Source organism: Anticarsia gemmatalis, chromosome 11, assembly GCF_050436995.1.
Source record: "Anticarsia gemmatalis isolate Benzon Research Colony breed Stoneville strain chromosome 11, ilAntGemm2 primary, whole genome shotgun sequence".
Classification (NCBI taxonomy): domain Eukaryota; kingdom Metazoa; phylum Arthropoda; class Insecta; order Lepidoptera; family Erebidae; genus Anticarsia; species Anticarsia gemmatalis.
Window position 1 is genome coordinate 9609593 of NC_134755.1, and position 19884 is coordinate 9629476.

The window sequence follows — 19884 nt, forward strand, 5'->3', positions numbered from 1 at the left end:
AACTCTAAACGCCTTTTTCGTGAACTTTGCTCCGACACGCAATCGGCAAATGTACTTAGTACGAAGGGAAACCGGGTTAAAGAAGGAATAATGAGGTGTTCGGAGTGAAACGGGTTGGATATTTTATTGCTTAAATTACGAGTTGACTTATGGATCGTGTGATGTTTATGCTCGGATAGACTGAGTGTGGGAGACAATAGATTTACTAACTTAAATGAAATCTCTAGGTTGAAGATGTGTTGACTGATGATAGTTTTAGAAAAATTGATATTGATTTCTTAAGTTATACTTAAGGGCCGGTATTACTTAAGCATATAATTACTTTTTATGTAGTCTAAACGGTAGTGTATACTACTGCCATGTTAGTTTACCAAGAATTCCCAGATTATATATACTTATGTGGAAAAAAGTACACTTATAAATTTCTGTTGTTTTTTTTCGCAAAGATGCTGGAAGTTTTGTTAAGTTCCCTCTATTGGTCATTAAAATTAGTTTCAGTTACATGTACGTCATAAAAAAATATAAACGATTAATTGTGAAAATCGGTTGAGTTGCTGCAAAAAAATAATGTGACCATTTTTTTATTTCCTTTATTTTGATCACTATACACAAAATCAGGATATATTATGCGTATGTAACTATACAATAAAACAGACAGTAACACAAAACATGAAACTTACACCACATCGGTACCATTATCCGCAGGTGGCTGTCCCATTGCACATAATTTAGTAGATTTGCAACAGTAATGCAACTCTCTGCTTGCTTCCCGTCTAATTTAAACTTAGCAGTCTGTATTACGTTACCTAAGACTTTGACTTACGTATTTATGAGCTCGGACTTGAAGCTAAAATGATAGTTACTTGTTTATTTATTACACGAACGCTTGCGAGGTTGCTTGTTAATTATTTGGGTGGTTTAAATTTAGATATAGGTGCTGTTCTTAAGTAGGTACAATTGAATGTGCGATGTTAAAAAGGTCTCATATTTTATGGACTGGAAAGGGAAGAAAAAGTGTACTTGAAATTGCATGACCAGTTTATAATCAGCGCAGACTTTTACTATGGTATTTCATGTTTCATTAAAATGTGTTTTAAATAAAATAAAAATAAACTTTGCTAAATTCCTTTTCTACATCGATTATTTATGTATTTCGTCGATTTTTGTATACAAAAGAAAAAGAGCAATGAATGAACCCATTTTTGAAGCTTTTGATATAGTTCATCTCATGCAAAATGTACGTTAATGAAACTAAATATGTTGATTGAACTTCGAGCTATTATTGAAAATATCCAGAAAATTATAAAAACTCAACAGAACTTTTCCTAATCTAGAATTCGAAGTCTAATTTATCACACGAATAACGGAGAACCCATAAAAATCAAAGAGGTTAAAAACATGGAATGTTATTAAAAATCTCTAAGAAAAGATGAAGGAATTTTTCACAAGAGATTCTTTATAAAAATATGCTTTCTTTTTTAATTACGTTCATTAGAGATATCTGATGAGGCTCATTAGAGCTTTGCCTGATGTAGCTAATTCACTGTATTTATTCTCACAGACTGCTGCCAAAACATTTGTATGAAAGTTTCGCAAATTCGTTTGTTTTGTTAGGTTTTGTGCTCGGGTTTTAAAATTGCTACTTTTTATTGTTCTAGAAACTATTCAGTTCTAATGGTAGACTCAAGGCCGACTTTTTTGTTATTTAATATTTCCAAGGCTAATAAAAGGACAATTATATATTTTTTAGTTTTATTGATTTATCAAAGTACTACAACCTTGATTTTATAAAAAAAAACTACCTCATTTTCAATCGTGAATGCTTATAAAACCATGAATATTCGAAATATTTTTGAAGTCACTACGCTTTATAACCAATCTTAGACAATTTAGTTTATATTTAAGGTTGTAATTCTCTTGATAATCTATTTTTTCTTGACGTAAATACTTGTCTAGCTTTTCGCTTACACGTGTTCAAGTAATAGGTACTAAGTTTTAATGTTTCACATTAAATTCTAACATTAAGGAATCCCAACTACACAAATACGAGTAATATTAGCTTTACACTAATGTTCTTTGATGTGTAAGCAACAATTACATAATGTCAAATAATCTTACGCAATACAGGGTACATAAGCCCTTTGTAAAATCAGCAATTGTATAACACCTACGTTCACTAGTTACTGTGTGTTTCTACTAATGTGAAGACCTTAAAGTTCTTAAGTAAATTGTATTGGGTTTGCTAAATTACTTTAATAATGACCTTAGTGGTACAGCTGTAATAGTCGACGTAGTAGTAGTCGAGTAGTTTGGTTTAAGTTTATTTAGCTTTTGGTAGAAGATTACTGTTGAAAATGTATTTCAACTGAGTTTTTTTAGCTACGTAGAATGGAAAAGTTTAGATGTGTCCAAAAAATGTAAAATACCTGATTACCTCCATAATTAATTATTTGGCGGATGATAGGATGATAAAGATCTTTGTCCAGCAAAGAAACGACAGTACAACGTTTGGAAAAAAATATTAATATGACTTTAAGAAGGTACGGCCCTGTATGACAGAGGTATGGAAGTAAGTGGAGCAATTGCAGTTTGAAAGTGTTGTACTAAGCGACGTTTCTTGGAATCTAATCACCCTTAAGGAAAAAAGGCGTGATTTGATGTATGTAAGAGCCTTTAAAAAACATAGTGTTTATACTTTCGGTTTGAAAGATACGCTACATACATCTATACTAATATTATAAAGCTGAAGAGTTTGTTTATTTGTTTGTTTGTTTGAACGCGCTAATCTCAAGAATTACTGGTCCGATTTGAAAAATTATTTTAGTGTTAGACAGTCCATTTATTGAGAAAGGCTATAAGCTACATATCATCACGCTACAACCAATAAGAGCAGAGCAGCAGTAAAAATGTTACAAAAACGGGTAAACTTCGTCCCATTCTCTCTTATATGACGCAAGTGAAGTTGCGCGGGTCAGCTATATCTTATAAAACGAGATTGTAAATACTATGTTAGAAGGCTTTACAATACTACGTAACCTCTAATCAACTGCGAGTACACTCCTAAGGTAGCATAAGCACAATACTTAGCAATTACTAAGGCATCTGCAGTACGTTATTAGAGCGTTGGCTGATTGATTGCGGAGCGGGAACTAAATGAGGTTAGGCTGTGACGGTTCATTGCATCGGGTTCTACAACCGCAGATACGAGTTGGATTGTTTGTGTTATGTGTTAAACATGAGTGTTGTCAAATTGCAGGTAGTCTCGAGTGGTATAAATGAAAAGATGTTGCCAGTACGAGTACATTATAATTTGCTCAGCTAAAACAAAGTGTGTTAACATTAAAACTCACTGACAATAGTGTTGGTGTTTTTCGGTATAGTCTGTATATTATGTCAAAATGTAAGTTTTGTTCCTCAAACAAATATTTTAATAATAAAAGGTTGCGCTTTAATTTACCCATTTATTTTGATTTATGTATGTGGGCAAAATATATAATGCAATTTACACGTATATGACTCTTTACAAACTATAACTTTTGCATTTTAAAAATGTGTAAACATAATCTGTAAATAATCACATGCCAGAAAATACGTTGACTATATATGCTAGGATAGGCGATTTAAGTTTCAAACCCATGTGACTATCTTATTACAACAAGCTTACAGAAATCTATTATTCTAGGAATATTAACACAGAATCCTTAATATCAAAGTCTTATTCAATCATCCTTACTCATAGTTCTACTATAAATTCACATTTTACGACTACAAGAGTTGAGCAGTAACAGTCACGATGAAGAACATCTGCCGCCAAACGTTTCAAGGAAAGCCTTCTGGACCCGTGAAATATCCTTGAAATCAGTACTTCAATAATATTACGGTTACCTAACATTTCAAAATGAAGCCTACGCGTTTTACGCAAATGTAGATAGAATAGATATTTTATGATGATATTGATTATAGTAACGGTTTTTAGAGGCTATAATTGAATTGCTAACAACAGCAAACTACAACAGATTAAATAATTATAATTATGAAACTAAAATTGTTGAAATATAATATTATTTTATAGGTTCAAAACGTTTGCAATCTGGCTGTTTACAATCAAATCACGAAATTTTAATACATTTGCGGCCACTATTACCAATTATTTTTAACATACAATGTGCCATGAAATATTCAGTTGAAAACTGCATTCGCATCACAAAGGCACATTCATAATTGACACCTCTATATCTTTTCATTCATTTCAATTTAAACGAACATTCTACGTTCAGGAAAACTATCAGTAGAAGCTCTGTGGAAAAATTCCGTCGATTTATCAGAAAAAGAAAACAGAAAAGTAGGGAATCGAGGCTCAGATAAATGGCTCCATTCTGATAAAAGAGGGTGCGAGCATTGATAATAACCTCTGTGGTATCGAAACCGAAACGGTAATAAAAAACCGTCTGTAGTGCGATTTTCCAAAGTCGGTACTATCGAGTATCGAGAGATTGATTTTAAAACATTCTGCAAAAATAGTTCCTACGGCGTCCGCTAGAGGCGTTAATTACATTCTCATACAAAATTTCTCGATTACTAGCTAGTTGTCGATAGTGGTACAGTAGCGCGATACTCTACAGTCGAGTTATATTGAGTATCGAGAGTTTGACATTTAGAATGTACTGCAAAATTAGTTTTTACCGCGTCCGCTAGAGGCGCTGATAAGATTTTCATATAAAAATTTTCCATCGTCGGTAGAGAATCGCTCCGCTGATGAACGAACATTAAAAGTTATCGTGCAGTATTGCAGTTTTCAGTCGTGTTATTATAAACAATGGCAGCCGATTGGCCGTGTTGTGAGCGTTTCCGTATGGATCAATAATTGCTTTCGGTCATTTCCTTTGATGTATTGGTGGTGTTTTTTTGTTAGAAATGGTTTCATTGTTCAGTTTTGTGAAATTTATTTGACAGGTATATCAACATTTTATTGCTTCGTAGTGTAAAAACTGCTATTTTAGAGATAGTTTTTTTGATATTGCGAAATATGTATATTTGCTTGACGTTAGGGCTTAAAATGCACTGACAGTACAACATCAATCAAACTTCTCGAAGGTCAAATCAATAATGACCTTTTCTGACTTTCAACCATGAAAATTATAGTTTTTTTTTTCTCCTTTAATTACCCCATAATTGTATTTTCCTGTGTCTGTATTTACAAAGCAATATCAAACGACCTTTCTAACTTCCGGCCTATTTTACGAACGAGCACAACATAAAAGAATTCTCCGAATGTGCCGAAAAAAGATTCTAAAAGTGGGCTGTGAAAATATTTGCAGGTGGAAACGGACTTTTGCCTTCAAAGAGTAAGCAAAGGTCTGTGTGCCCAAAAGTCATAAAAAAGATTAAAAGTTTATTTATTTAGCTGCGAAAAATTGGGGCGTTTTATTAATATTTTACTGCTGACTTTATTGATAGCTTGCTCCATGATAATTCTTTTGAGTGGTTGTTTTTTGAGTGGTAGTGTAGTTGCAAATCGGGAGGTCTGAGGTTCGATTCGCGAGTTGGACAAAGTGCGATTGATTTTATAATATCTAGTTAGTATAGAACACAGATAAAATAAGAGTGTACGACAATCTCAATAACCCCGGAAACTCATCGAAACTCCCAAATCCTAGTACAAAATATCTAAAACAATAATACAATTTTTTAAAACTTTAATATCTAAAAACAAAACTCTGAATAAAGGAAAAAATATATTTGCATATTAAAAGATTTTTTGTATCAAAAGTTATACACGTGTAACATTTAAGCCTTAAGGCTCTACAAAAGGTTCTTAGCGACCTACTCAGGAAAGTCAACAGTGGCTATTTGTGTTAGTTGCTAGACAGAAATACGTCTAGGCATCCCTCGCGGCTATGTCCTTCCTAGACTGGGCGGATACTTACAAACTAATTCACAATGTTTGTGGAATTAAACTTGTTGTTAAGCTCCTACGATATGTGTAATAACACACTGTACTACATATCCGCCCGCGGTTTTGCTTGCTTGAAATTTCAACCACTTCGGGGTGAAATCTCCAAAAGACCTATCTTAATGATTTCCTACATTCTCCAAGAAACATAACAAATTTTAGTTTTGTTTAGTAGTTTCTTCAGTGCATTGCCTGTCAGTCAGACACTCGGTAACAGAACATTTTTACACATATAGCTGTAGAGCATTTCATTTTAGAATGATTTGTATAAATTGCCTCTATGTCGTGTTCGGTAGTGTATGTAACTGCAAATCTTAAGGGCAAAGTGCTATTTCTAATTGAAATTAGAATATTTCTCAATTGTATCCCGGAGTAACATGCTTGGTAATTGCCTATAGACCACGCCCTCTTTTAACGGGACTTGGGACTAATATTGTTAGGGGCGAAACGTGGGTGTGTTTCATACTACTTTGCCTGCACTTTCGGGTACAACTGCAGTCGTGATATTATGTATGTATACATAAAATTGTTAATAATTGGACTTCGAGTAAATAAAATATTACGAAACAATAATCCAATTACGAAATTTCAAAGAACAAAATTAAATTTATTTTCAGTTGACATTTAAGCGTATGCAGGTTAACAGGATTAACAGGATTCGTTATAAAATATATTATCTTTAACACTCAACTTTTAAAACTTTGGCTTTATTTCCTTTGACAAAAATGATTAACTACAACAACTACTTTCCAATTATATGTATATTCAGATTAATCTGATAACTGAATATTAATGTGCAGATACATGATTTAATGATTAATTATCCAGGAGGTTATGTTTTTAGGGCACGTATACAGCATTGTCACAGAATTAATTAACACTCCAATATAAAACTACAACCTGTAACCGTAATCCGCAAGAAATAATCTCTTTGATCGCTACAACATCATATTTAGCTGAAAACATTATAATTGTGCTTATAGTATAGTAATGTCCAAAGCACGGAAGTCAACCTCTACATACATATACGTACTAGCAGTTAAAATGCAGACAAAATCAAAATATTTATTACTCAAAGGTGACCGACTAACTGACATAGTGATCTATTAACGCTCAGCCCAAACCACTGGACTGATCGGGCTGAAATTTGCCATGCAGGTAAATGTTATGACCTAGGCATCCGATAAGAGACGATTTTGATCAATTCTACCTCCAAAAGGATAAAATAGGGGTTGAAAGTTTGTCCTAAGTCACAAACCACGCGGACGCAGTCGTGAACAGAGGCTAGTATTCTATAATTTGCATTTTGCAGTCGTGGTTTGCAGTTACACAGATTTAAATTTTAATGGATAAATGTCTCCGTTGACCCACTATAAGTACACACTTCACTTCTCTTGGGATCCAACTTGTTCCAAAATAGTTGTTCTGTTGCGAGAATGTAATATATTACAAACTATGAGCTAAATACGTGAGTTTCATTTCACTTTGGTGCTTCTAATGCTCGGAGCCGTTTTGAATTCATGTTCAACGATTTATATTTGAGGAAGTTTTAGGTACGGAATTTGATTTATTTGCTAATGTAGATGTAGTATTTGTATTATTAAAGTGCAATGTTAAAATTGTCAGTTATTCTAGAAAAATGGCTTTAGACAGATTCTCTAAACGTTATTATTATACGCCTGTATCGCTCCACTACAAGGCAAAGGTCTCTCCCATAGTTTTCTACTTTAGCCTGACTCCGATGGTCTGATTCCATATTGAGTAGTCAGATAGTTTTTCTATACGAGGTCTTCCTTTCATTCCTTTCATTTTATTTTCGTTGTAAAGTGACCCATTACATATCAGAAAATAACGTCAAAGTTATTCATCGTATAAAGTTATCTTACGACATAAAAAATCGGACCAAAGAGTGAAGAATTTTAAGTTACTGTAGTGAGAACGAGTTGAGTAGCCTAACTCTATAAAAATCACGTTACCCGGTTACGATACCGGTAGCGTATAGCGAAGGCTCTTTTTGTACTGTTTCGGACCAGTGTGCAACGTGTAATATAAAAACTAGAAGAATATGCAGTTAGGAAGAGAATTTTGTTCGGCAGATTTGTTACCTGACATAATCTGATTGTCTTTTTCAAACCTTTTAAGGCTTTTTCACAAGCCGTCTTAATGATTTAAAATAAAATCTTTCTCAAGACAAATAAAACAATGTTCTTAATTCCAAAACGAAAAGTCCCCGATTAAAACTCGCGAACAAGGAAGCATTTAGGGATTTGAACAAAATGGAAGAAAATGCTCTCGTTCGAAAGAGTGAAGTAAGCAATTTGTAAAATGTACGTCAATTTACTTTGGTTAATTCAATCGCGAGTTAACCGTAGTATTTGTGTTTAAAATTAAATTGTCTTGAATAGGGTTACGGTTTGCAGAGGTTACGCTTTGCTGTTATTTAATCTCTTTGATATCATAACTGGTAACAGTACTCTTCCTTGTTTCAAACTTTGCGAGATAATTTGCTTGCATAATTGCGAGGAATCCTTGTTATTCTTTTTGTTTTCTGAAAATGTATTTTTTATGTTTTCTTAACATCTCAGTTGTATACTTCTAACACTAAATTAGGTTATGTGTAGATTGACTACTGTGACAACTGTAAGGTGTACTTTCGCTTTGAAAAATGGCAGTACAAAGCAGGTCAATCAATGTCTACTTCAAAATTCATATACGCTACTACCTTAAGTTATTTATTTCATGTAAAATATCTTTGGATTTATGACAAAAACAAATTGTCATCTTTGAAGTGCGTTATTTATAATTTATTATACTTAAACTGTATCCTAAAAGTAACATTTATGTTTCAGCGTTGTGTAACAATTATTTTTTGTTTGTTGCAGAATGCGGACGAACACTAAAACTTGTTAAAAAAGAACTAATAAATGTGCTACCATGTGCTTCGGACAGTGCGAGTGTGTAGTGAGTTTTCCATGTGAAATGTGAGTGACAGTATGAGCAAGCGTAGCTGGCTGGCTATGGTAGCGGTGGTGGTGGTCGTCGGGGCTGTGAGGGGGTGGGATTGCGTCTGCAATCCCAGGGAGTGCGAGGTGCTGGAGCCTAGCGGGTGTCCGGGATTGGGGATTGTGGTGTGGGATCCGTGCAGGTGGGATTTTTATTAAATAGTGCTTTAAAGATACTAGACTTAGAAATATTTAGAATATGTTCGTCCCAAATTGGAAATTGTTGCGTCGCTTTCAATTAGTTTTATAGGTTTCGGGGTCGATGAAGGCAATATAAATGCCCTTAGTTTAGGTGATTTTCAAAGCCTTTCATCGCCACCTACTTTATACTACTCTAACAAAAACATTGGTAAAATCTTTTTTTAACGTAAAAAGTTGGTTTATATGTCATGAAAGTTACAGTTAAGCTTAAAGTTAATCAGAAGCACCAAACATAAATTAACTATCTTATAACTTGTGTAATGAACTAGGAGTTGTTTCATGTTTAGTTATATTTTCTTTCTATTATACCTATTGTTTTTATAAAACGTTGTAAAATAGAAAAATATTACCGAACATTACGACACTAAAATATATTTTATCATCTTCAACTCAGCAATTTTGAAACGTAAAGAAACAATTTAACTTGAGCTAACATTTTAAGGCGTACTAAATAAAGTTGTAGCTCTTTTACGAGTACTAAAATAATGACAAGTTTTATCGAACAAGTGATATATTATCGAGTGATTTTATCGAGTGGTTTTATCTTCTGAGAGTGCTGGCATCTATCCATGGCACATATAAAGTAATAAAGATCACAGTCAACACAATGACAACTTGTTGCTTGACGTCGTAAAGAATAATACAATATTTATGAGTTTGTAGTAAAACAACTTTTATTGATATCTATTTACTATCAGAACTATATTCAACTAAAAGTATTTATTTTTGTTTCGGCTTTTTCAATTCATACGGATTTCTACAGTCGATACTAACGATTATCAAAAATTTTTCATTTGAAATGTAATAAAAAAATAGTTCTTACGACATCCGCTAGAGGCGCTGATCAGGTTTCATACAACATTTCTCGATAGCTAGCTGGTTGGTCAATAATCGATAGTAGTAGGGAATCGGCCATCTGAAAATAGTTTACTAATACAAGTTATAAGCCGAGATAATTTGAGATCAATAGTATGACGATCTTTGAAGTTTAAGTATACTCCACAATTTATAATAAAACACTACCTGTCTATTTGAGTATAAAACATAATTACATCCCTTACATCTTAACATTCTAATAATATCTAAGCTACCTAAATTTTCCTTATCCCGTCTTGTAATCTCATTAAAACAGAGTACATTATAATATTATGTATATCGTGTCCAAGGCAAGACTAACTGTAGGCCTACAAGGAGCGGCCAGGATATTTCCATAATCCGCGCGGTTGACAGGCGGGATTTGTCATTTCGGAATAATTTTATTAGTACTGCTTGTTGCTTAAGTTGATCGCCTATTACAATGTGATTTGCAAGTAAGACTGTACTAAAGGGTATGTAAATACATGTACCGTAGAGAGTGTAAATACACCTTTTTAACATAATAGGTGTAACGGTTTAACTGCACGTTTGGCGCAGTGGTTCACGTAGTCACCTCACATCGTTAACCACAGCACCGCGTTTAGTGGCCTCCAATCCAACTATGACAAATATTTGTGTGATGAAAATGAGTAAATATTCTGAGTTTGGGTGTAAATTTATACATGCCGCACTAAACCAACTATCTTAGTACAAGCTCTATATTTGGAACTACCTGACCCGCGCAACTTCGCTTGCGACACATAACAGAGAATGGGTCAAAATTTTCCCCGTTTTTGTAACACTTTTTACTGCTGCTCTGCTCCTGTTGGCCGTAGCGTGATGATATATAGCCTATAGCCTTCCTCGATAAATGGGCTATCTAATACTGAAATATTTTTTCAAATCGCACCAGTGGTTCCTGAGATTAGCGCGTTTAAACAAACAAACAAACAAACTCTTCAGCTTTATAATATTAAAAAATGACCTTGTGTGAGTTGTCCAACTATATTTATATCTAGTGTATTTGAAAGTAGAGAAGTCTTGTTAAATCGCTCATTATTAAGTTTTAAAGATGTTAGTTATTTGTCAGGATTGTAAATCTCTACAAATGCGAACTATATCTATGAGTATATCGAGAACAAGTTACTTCAAGGACGATCATTATAAAGCTCTACCTTTATAACTATCTTTTTTGAAGAAACTTTAATGGTGACCAGTCTGTGTAACAGTTTTAATATGATTCAGGTCATTCTCAACACGTAGACAAAATCATTCATCAAATGTAATGTAACTGCTAATAATATACTCTTAACTAACCATTATGCCAGAATACTACAACATTTTCCTCCTCAAAATATATATTGATAACTATCAAAACTTTCTAACTGTGAAGCACTAAACTCCTTGCTTTCTCTGCTCCACTTTCCAAAATTCACTATATGCGAAATAACTAAAACATTATTCACTTATGTATATATAAGAGTATCCTAAAATAGACAACAGTATCACTTCCTGCGTCGTAAGAGGAGAGAGGCTTTCACCGTCGTACTAAAATATTACTGCTACGAACCGTGGGTGCTTCCGAACCAAATGTTTGCAATTATATAGGATTGAGTATGTATTATGTTATTCAATGTTCAAGTTCTTTATCATCATTTTATAATAAGCGTTTTTTGGATAAACTGAACCTTTAACTTAATCTGGCTGCCTTTCCAAGCTTTTGCTACTTTCGGCTCTAAGCACTATTGTAATCACAATTGTCTTTTTTTTAAACCAATGTTTTCTTGGCATAATTTACTAGAAGTGTAACATTGAATGTTTCGTTAGTAACATGCTTTCTGGCTGATAGTAGAGCCGGGCTTACTTACTTAACTACTTAACTTACTTGTTTAACCACTGGATTCGTCTTTTCGATAAAGGTTAAGGATTACGAATAATCAAATTAAATGCCTATATCACATTCGAAAAATATTTCTCAAAATCAAAAACATGTCTAATACTGTAACATTTAAACCGAATACGAATTGTGGTTAGGTTTCCACCAGAACAAATCCTAAAGGCTAATACATTGACCTACATCTAAAAATAAACCAAAAACCACTTAAAGCTCATTTTAACGAATTCGAAATCAAATTTGACCTTTATCCAAAAAGTACTTTAAAATTTACTTCCAAAAATTAACGAGTACTTTAACAAATTAATTAAAAGTTTATAGGTAACCGATAAATATTTGAGTTTATTAAGTAGTCGAGTAGAAACATTATAACTTCTTGTTACCTTAGCTAAGTCATGTTAGGAGTTTACGAAGTGGATGGTAACGTTTGAAACAACGCTAATAAGGAAAGTGCTTTTAATTAAGTTTTGTTTTATTAGGCGATTTTCATTTTTGATGTCGGTATGTTCGAGTTTGAGTGTTTTATCGTTTGTGTTAAATTTTAGGAGAATATTAATCGATCCATTTCATAGAAGTGGTAATTTCAGGAACGTGTAACGGAACTCTTTGTTTTAATCTGCTCGAATCTGTGTTGTTACTGGTCGTCCATCTAGAAACGTGTACTTATTTTGTTTATTTTTGAATAACAAATAAAAGGGCTCTTTCTAACTACTATCAACAGTAGCTCAATTCTCTACTACTATCGACTACCGACAACCGACCTGTCATCGAGATATTTTGTATGAAAATCTGTAGTAGGAAACATTTTGGCTGTACATTCTAAATATCAAATTTCGATAGCTAGCTGGTTGTCGGTAGTCGATAGTAGTAGAGAATCGAGGTACTGTTGATAACCGGCTAGCTATATTCGAACTTTGTATGAAAAGCGCCTCTAGTGGACGTCGTTGGAACCATTTTTGTAGTCTTTCTTTCTATCGTATGGTTAGTGGTCAACCTAGTGTCAAAGTTGTTAAAGCCGCCCAAAGGCCGTTGACATGGCTTATTTATGTAGTTTATTCTAAGTATCAAACTCTCGATAGTATCGACTGTAGAGAATAGCTCAACAAGAATAGCTGCAGCTCCGTAATCCCACCTAATTTGTTATTTCTAGTTTTCCAGTTTTATTATTGATTGTGGTCGTCATTTGTTAACAGTTTATTTAAAGAGCTACTTATATAACATTGAATATATTTATTAGGCCGGGGAAAAAGTCTTTTCGCATTATGAGTGTATGAACTTTTAATGAAATCTCTTTGGCTTCAAGAATCACAAATGAGTACATTAGGTTTCTTTCAGTGAGTACCCAAATATCGAGCTTTTTTGTGTAGAAAAAAGATTTAATTACAAGTTCGTACATACTAAAATGCGAAAAGACTTTTTCCCCGACCTAATATTATGCCTAAGAACAGATTTTCTGTAGCTTTTATTTTCTTCCTTTATATGTTTCCCCGGTATGACATAGGTCTACATGACCTATTTACTAAAGAAGAGACCGAAACAAGCTATTCGTTGAGTTACAAGAATCTTAGAGTACAATATTAGAATCATTTTTGTTACTAGCTGTTCAGAAGGACCACGCCCTAAATCTTATAGAAGCCTCATACATTCGACATGATACTATTTACTTTGAATTTGATTACACGGTGTTGTTAACCAAATATTATTTTAGAAGTAGATAACAGCTTTGATTACTTTTTGTTATTGTATCTCGCGTTCTAAATTAAATTCAATAATTAGATAAAATTGGATTCTAATCAATTACAAAATAGATCGTACAATCCGTTTTTATTCGCATGATGATAAGCTAGATAATTAGACATACATAATATCACGCCTGTTATACCCGAATACATAGGCAGAGGTGCAAAAAATTCACCAAAGTCTATGGTCTCCAACAATCTTACTCCCATGTAATAAGGGTGAGCCTATTGTCTATTGCCATTAGGATATAAATTATATAAAACTGGCTCCATTTCTTATGTTTTCACAAATGCACTATTTGCACTATTGAATCGATCTAGATAAAACAAAAAAAATTTGAGAAATAAATAATCTGTAAGGCCGAGTAAAGACAAAATAATTTTAGCTTAAAAATCACTTAGAAACAAACAATAGACACATTGTATTATAACTAAATCAATCTGAACTTGAGGTAATTAAAATTGCCTTTGACCCGAGCAAAACCCAAGATCTTTGAAGAACCCTTATGAATTAAATAGGCTCATAAAAAAACGTCTCGAGAATTACGTACATTTTTGTAATTTTCTTTCGTCGATTGGTCAAAAGGAATTATTAAAAGTAACATGAAATGTTTCCTGTAAAAATGTGCTTTAACTTTGTTTATTTGAAAAACATTGTTGTTATTTTTTCAACATATTGACCCGCGACTTAGTCTTCAAAGAAGAAAAAGGGATTTACCGAGTTAAAAGTATCGTTACGTTGTCGTGTTACATATTATCTTTGAATCAAAATTGTGCACTGTGACCACCGTAACTTTGAAAGCGAAGAAATGAAAGCAACTTTTGATAGTTCCCGATATAAAAATAGCAGTGTACAAGTTTCCGAGACTAGCGTGTTTAAACCAATAGGTACTTATAATTTGTACTGGTTCTGTATATTTCCACGTAAGAATACCGTAAATCCACCTTTCATTACTTCCCTATTAAAACTGACATTCGAAAACCTTTACAGCTACATCATTAGTTCCAAAACCAATAACACTAAACAAGCCAACCTCAAAAGGATATAATATCTACAACAAATTAGTCTATGAAGCAAAATCTCTATCTTCAGGTAATTACCCATCGCTTTTACCGAAAAACTTTCCTTACTCCAAGGGACTGATCCACTTAGACAGGAGTTTGTCCGTGAACTTCAAAATAAGGAAGTTACTCGACTAACGCAATTACCCAACTCCATCGGTAAACTTGTTTGGCTTCACGATTTATAAATACAAACAAAAAATCAAAAAGCAATTTTGAAGTTCTGCGCTTTGACCTAAACGATGGTTATTGTTTTTATTTTACTTGCGACGAACGAGAGTTTGTTGATCCCGTTTTTATTTAGGACAACTTTATTCAACCATTTTTTTTGTGTTTGGATGTTTATGCTTGTCGTTCAAAAAGCTGAATATGGCTCTAATATTCAATGGTGAATTTTCATGTTATTTTTTATGCGATTTTCTACCACTATGTTTATCAGTGCCCCTAGCGCATTCTGCAACAACTATTTGTTGCAAGACATTTGAAATGTCAAACGCTCGCTAGGCAACTAATAGTGTCTTACGCGTAATGTAGTGTGGTTCAACTTAGATAATATAAAATGTTCATTTAAAAAAAATTTACGTTACTTGCAAGGCCATCCAAAATGAGCGTGTTATACCTCGAGCAGAACTTTTAGCTGCGTAAACAAAATAAAGAAATCCAACATTTTGTTATTTCCTTCTACATTTTCGTAAAAAAAATCTTTCCGAAAACGCAAAAAGGTTATTTTACCCGAAACTCACGGCAGATCTTGACTAAAAGAGCGACCGCAAGTTCCCTCTTGAGAATTATAAGGGTCAATTAAACGTTTAGAACTCTCAGATGTTGAAATGTGGGCAAAAAATAGTGTCAAGTTTGTACTGAAAGGCGCCTTTGACTTTGAACTAAATATTATACCAATGATTTTGCGACTGGTCTCAAAAACAGTCGCACGCTTTCTTAAGCGTGATTTTTTACAGTCGGTACTAGCAATTATCGAGAATGTCAAAATTCTAAACGTACTGCAAAAATAGTACATACGGCGCCAGCTTTCTAGCTGACGAAAGTAGAAAATGTTATCGCCTCTGCGTTGATAACATTTTCTACTTCGGTCATAATTTTGGAATAGTTCTTTGTTTCTGTAGGTTTATTTGACAAATTATTTTCGTGATAAAATTTTCTTTTTCGGTCAGATTGAACGACTGATTGTGTACTCGTATTGGTTATCAATTTAATTGTTTTTTCTCACCGCAGGGCAGCCCTCTGCCACTCTGCGTCAATGACCAAGCAGCCTGAACTACATAAAACCAAAAAAGTTTCTTCAGCAAAAAGCTGCAGACGTCTACCACATTTCCTAAAACTTTTCGCTATTACTCTAGAGCTTTAATTAAATCCCTATTTATTATACACCTTCTAACATCAAATTTCTTTCCACAGATGCTGTAAAGTATGCGCGCGAACGTTAGGCGAAGACTGCGGCGGTTTTAGTGGGACATGTGAACCGGGACTCAAGTGCGTAGACGGTTCGTGCACGCCGATCACGTGAACGTACCCAAAACCCTTGTAATATATGTGTATAGTGTTGATTAGAAACAATACATATCCGAACAACTACAACGAGTGGACCAGAAAGTAGCAACAAGCATTTGAGTGACAATAAACGCTACTGAGGAATATAATAACAGTATTAATATGGTTTGTCATTTTACGAATATTCTTTTGTTAGAGCGAGATGGCATTATGTTGCCGTCTTACTCGTTTGAGGATTATATTACAGTATTAATATGAATTGTCATTTTACGAATATTTTCTGTTAGAGCGAGATAGCATTATGTTTTTATCTCGTTCGTTTTACCGCATCATTTAAGGCCCGTTTCACAGCTTATGAATAAGTATCAAATCACTTCTCATCTCCCATCAGATCTGCAGTGCGATTCTCTACCACTATCGATTGTCAACCAACGGTTAGTTAGAAAGATATTTTGTATGAAAATCTTATCAGCGCGATGTTGGGACTATTTTTGCAGTACGTCTTAAATGTCACGCTCTCGGTACTTAATCGATAATACTAACTGTGCAGAATCGCGATACTGCTAGATAAAGTACGAAAGCAGTTTTTAACAACTGTTAAAGTTGCACTTGATAAGGGACCTGATACTTATCCAGAAGCAGTGAAATACGCCTTTAATGCATTTTTTTATCCAAAAGCCTAATTGTGTACAAATGGCCTTGTATTAAGTTCCGCATATGTTTCAAGTCTAACAATATAACAGTTGGAATGGACAATACCTATTGTAACAACTTTGTATGAAACACGAACTATTACTTTGACTATTAATGAAACATGAAATCCGTGAAATTATATATTTTAATTTATTTTTAATGATGAAGACACTCATGTAAAATATTTAATTTTGATTAAATTATGTATAAATGTAAAATGTTTGTAATGATAATTTGTAAGTATAAATTAATTAAGGAATTGTGTCCAATGGAGCGTATTGCGGGCTTACAAATATTATAATTTAATTCAATAATATTATAAACTGTTGAAAATTATGTTGTTTCAAAAATTAATTTCGTTTTATAAAACAATGAAGTTACAAAATCAATTTTCTGTTACGATTGAATTAAAAACCAATTTTATGCGAAATTTACGGTTTGTTTATATACAATTTGCATTTTATTTTAACATAATACTGCAATTTTGTTTCATAAAATAAATACATATACAATAATTGTTAATTTAGCAATACGCTCCACAGAATTGTAAATAGTAAAACCATGTAAACATTTCTCCAAACCGATTTAATTCAGTATTAGAATAATAAATGCTGGTTTCACCACTTACGGTTAAACTAATTGGTAGATAAAGTGACAGCTATTATACGTCAGGTTATATCTAACATGACGTATAGCGTTTAGCTTTTATTTGCATCGGTTTTCCAATCCGAATATTCCTGTCTTTATCATTCTTCGTATGAACGAATGAGACTAAATATTACAGAAAAGCCAGCACAAAAAATGTCACGAAACGAAATGTCATTTAAGGCACTGGTCTCTATTGTAAAAGAACCTTACCGTTAAATTCTCTACGCTAGCCAAGTGCATTACTTTGTGTTTCTTAAAGAACTGTGTTAAAGAACTTTTAAGCATGTATATCACACGTGTTATACCCGAAGGTGAAAGTATATGAAAATAACCCACGTTTCGTCATTAATAATTTTAGTCCCGTGCAATAAGGGGCGAGTTTTTCTTTCGCCGTTTATGCTTTTCCCGTGAGATGGTGAAACCAGTTGTAAGTGTTACGCTATGACAATAGACACGTATAAAGATGGCTAAATTAGTTTAATTTATAAACGTGTATTAACAAAACATTTGTAAGATATTAAACGATTTGTAATAAAAAATGTATCTATCTATATTTCTGTGTGCTTCCAGGTTACAGTAGTTAAGTATTTATGTACGTAAACTGTTTCTCAGTTATGTAAATATGGTCTGATTAGCATTTCTATCTTATATGTATATTAAAGTAGGTATGTACTGGAAATAAAGGTTCTAGGATAAGTACCCCAGATGTAAGGATAAAGGTGTATATTTTAAATATTTACTTTTGAGAACTGTCAGCTATATACGTTTTCATGAATTCATAAAGTGTATTTTATTCTGTGTTTGGGTGAAAAGGGACAAATGTAGAAAGGTCAACTTTGAATAGGTTCTAATGAAGTTCATTAAAGAGTTTTAATTGACCACATAGTCTATCTAAAAGATATTATATTTAAACAGCCAGGTTGATAGGCGGAGCTTTATATGATTCTCCTAAGATATTAGATCTAATCATACCGTGATGGTCGAAAATGAATTGTTTTCGATCAACAACATTTCTAAACAACCTATCGCTTGTCCAAAGTTTATCTGGGTTTAGTTATCATCGTTGATATTTTGCATAAGATGGAGTAATCTTTACAGTCCTATTTCTTACTAAAGATATATAATTGAAAACGGCTATCCGTATTTAAAGCCCAGAAATTCGAGTTAAACTTTTTATATTCACATCAAAGATGAAGGATCCCTGTTGTAATAGACTTGGTATTAAGTTACTGCAACTCGGTTCAACATTTTGAACGTTCAATACCTCGGCTATTGAAATTACGAGTTCGATATCCTATTTCCCAATAGACAGTTTAGTTCATAGTGATCGTTTCACAAAGAAAATGTTCGGAAAAGCGCATAGAACGATGAAGTTTTTGTTGCGAGGTAAAAATTTGGTTCAGATCTTTTTAAATAAGCATGCCTAATTTTAAAACAATGTTGTTTTATAATTAACTAGACATATTTTAGCAAAATGAGATTATTCGTTAGTAAAATTTTGTTAGTATATATTAAACGTTTTCTGTGTTCAGTAAATATTTTTGTAACAAAAATTATGTTGTTTGTACTGTGTGTACATTCAAGGAATATAATTTGTAAAAGTAAGTTTCTAGTCAAACTAAATTTATAAAACATAAACCTAATTTTATACAAATTTTATTTATAAAATTGTACGACGTAATACTTTATTTACGTAAGCAAAATATTTGCTTTCACTTCTTTGACATTTTAAAAGACCTAATTATTCCGTGACCTTTTCAATATGGCGCCCAAAATAATCATCCGTATCTAGCGGCAGACAAACTCATCGATTTTAGTTCGCTTATTTTAGACATCAGCACATATAGACATACTAAACGAAATGTAACCTGAATATTGAGTAACTAAGTATAAGTTGTATAAATAATTCTGAGCTACTCGTTAATTGTGCACACATTGAATAAATAAGTTAAAAATCTGTTCCATGTCTGTTTTATTAATCCTTTTATTATATTTAAAATAATATACAAAACATACATGCATACATATGTACATATGAAAATACATAAAATCACACCTTCCCATAGAGGTAAGCGAAGACCAGAGTACCTATATCACCTGGTACGTTTCGTAGAAACTTTCCTTACTCAATTCACATCCACACAGCCATCTTGTCATATGCTACGAGTACTACGCACCTGACCATTTTGAAAGACATCTTAAAATAATTTTCGATGAATATATGAATACGAAATTGAAGGCTTGAAATTACAACTAACATATTTTGAGTCTATTGCCTTTACATTTCTAAAAGCTTAATCAAACGTTCCATGCATTAAGGTCTAGACA

General features: G+C 33.1%; 1 protein-coding gene across 1 annotated transcript in view; it reads left to right on the forward strand.

Annotated features, from left to right (window-relative positions):
* cmpy (crimpy) overlaps positions 1-19511 on the forward strand; it is a 57293-nt gene extending 37782 nt beyond the window's left edge. The window contains exons 2-3 of the mRNA XM_076120273.1: positions 8836-9098; positions 16123-19511. Of these exons, the coding sequence (XP_075976388.1) occupies positions 8947-9098; positions 16123-16231 (261 nt within the window). The 5' untranslated portion in view covers positions 8836-8946 and the 3' untranslated portion in view covers positions 16232-19511. The remainder of the gene's footprint in view (positions 1-8835; positions 9099-16122) is intronic.
* The last annotated feature ends 373 nt before the right edge of the window (positions 19512-19884 follow it).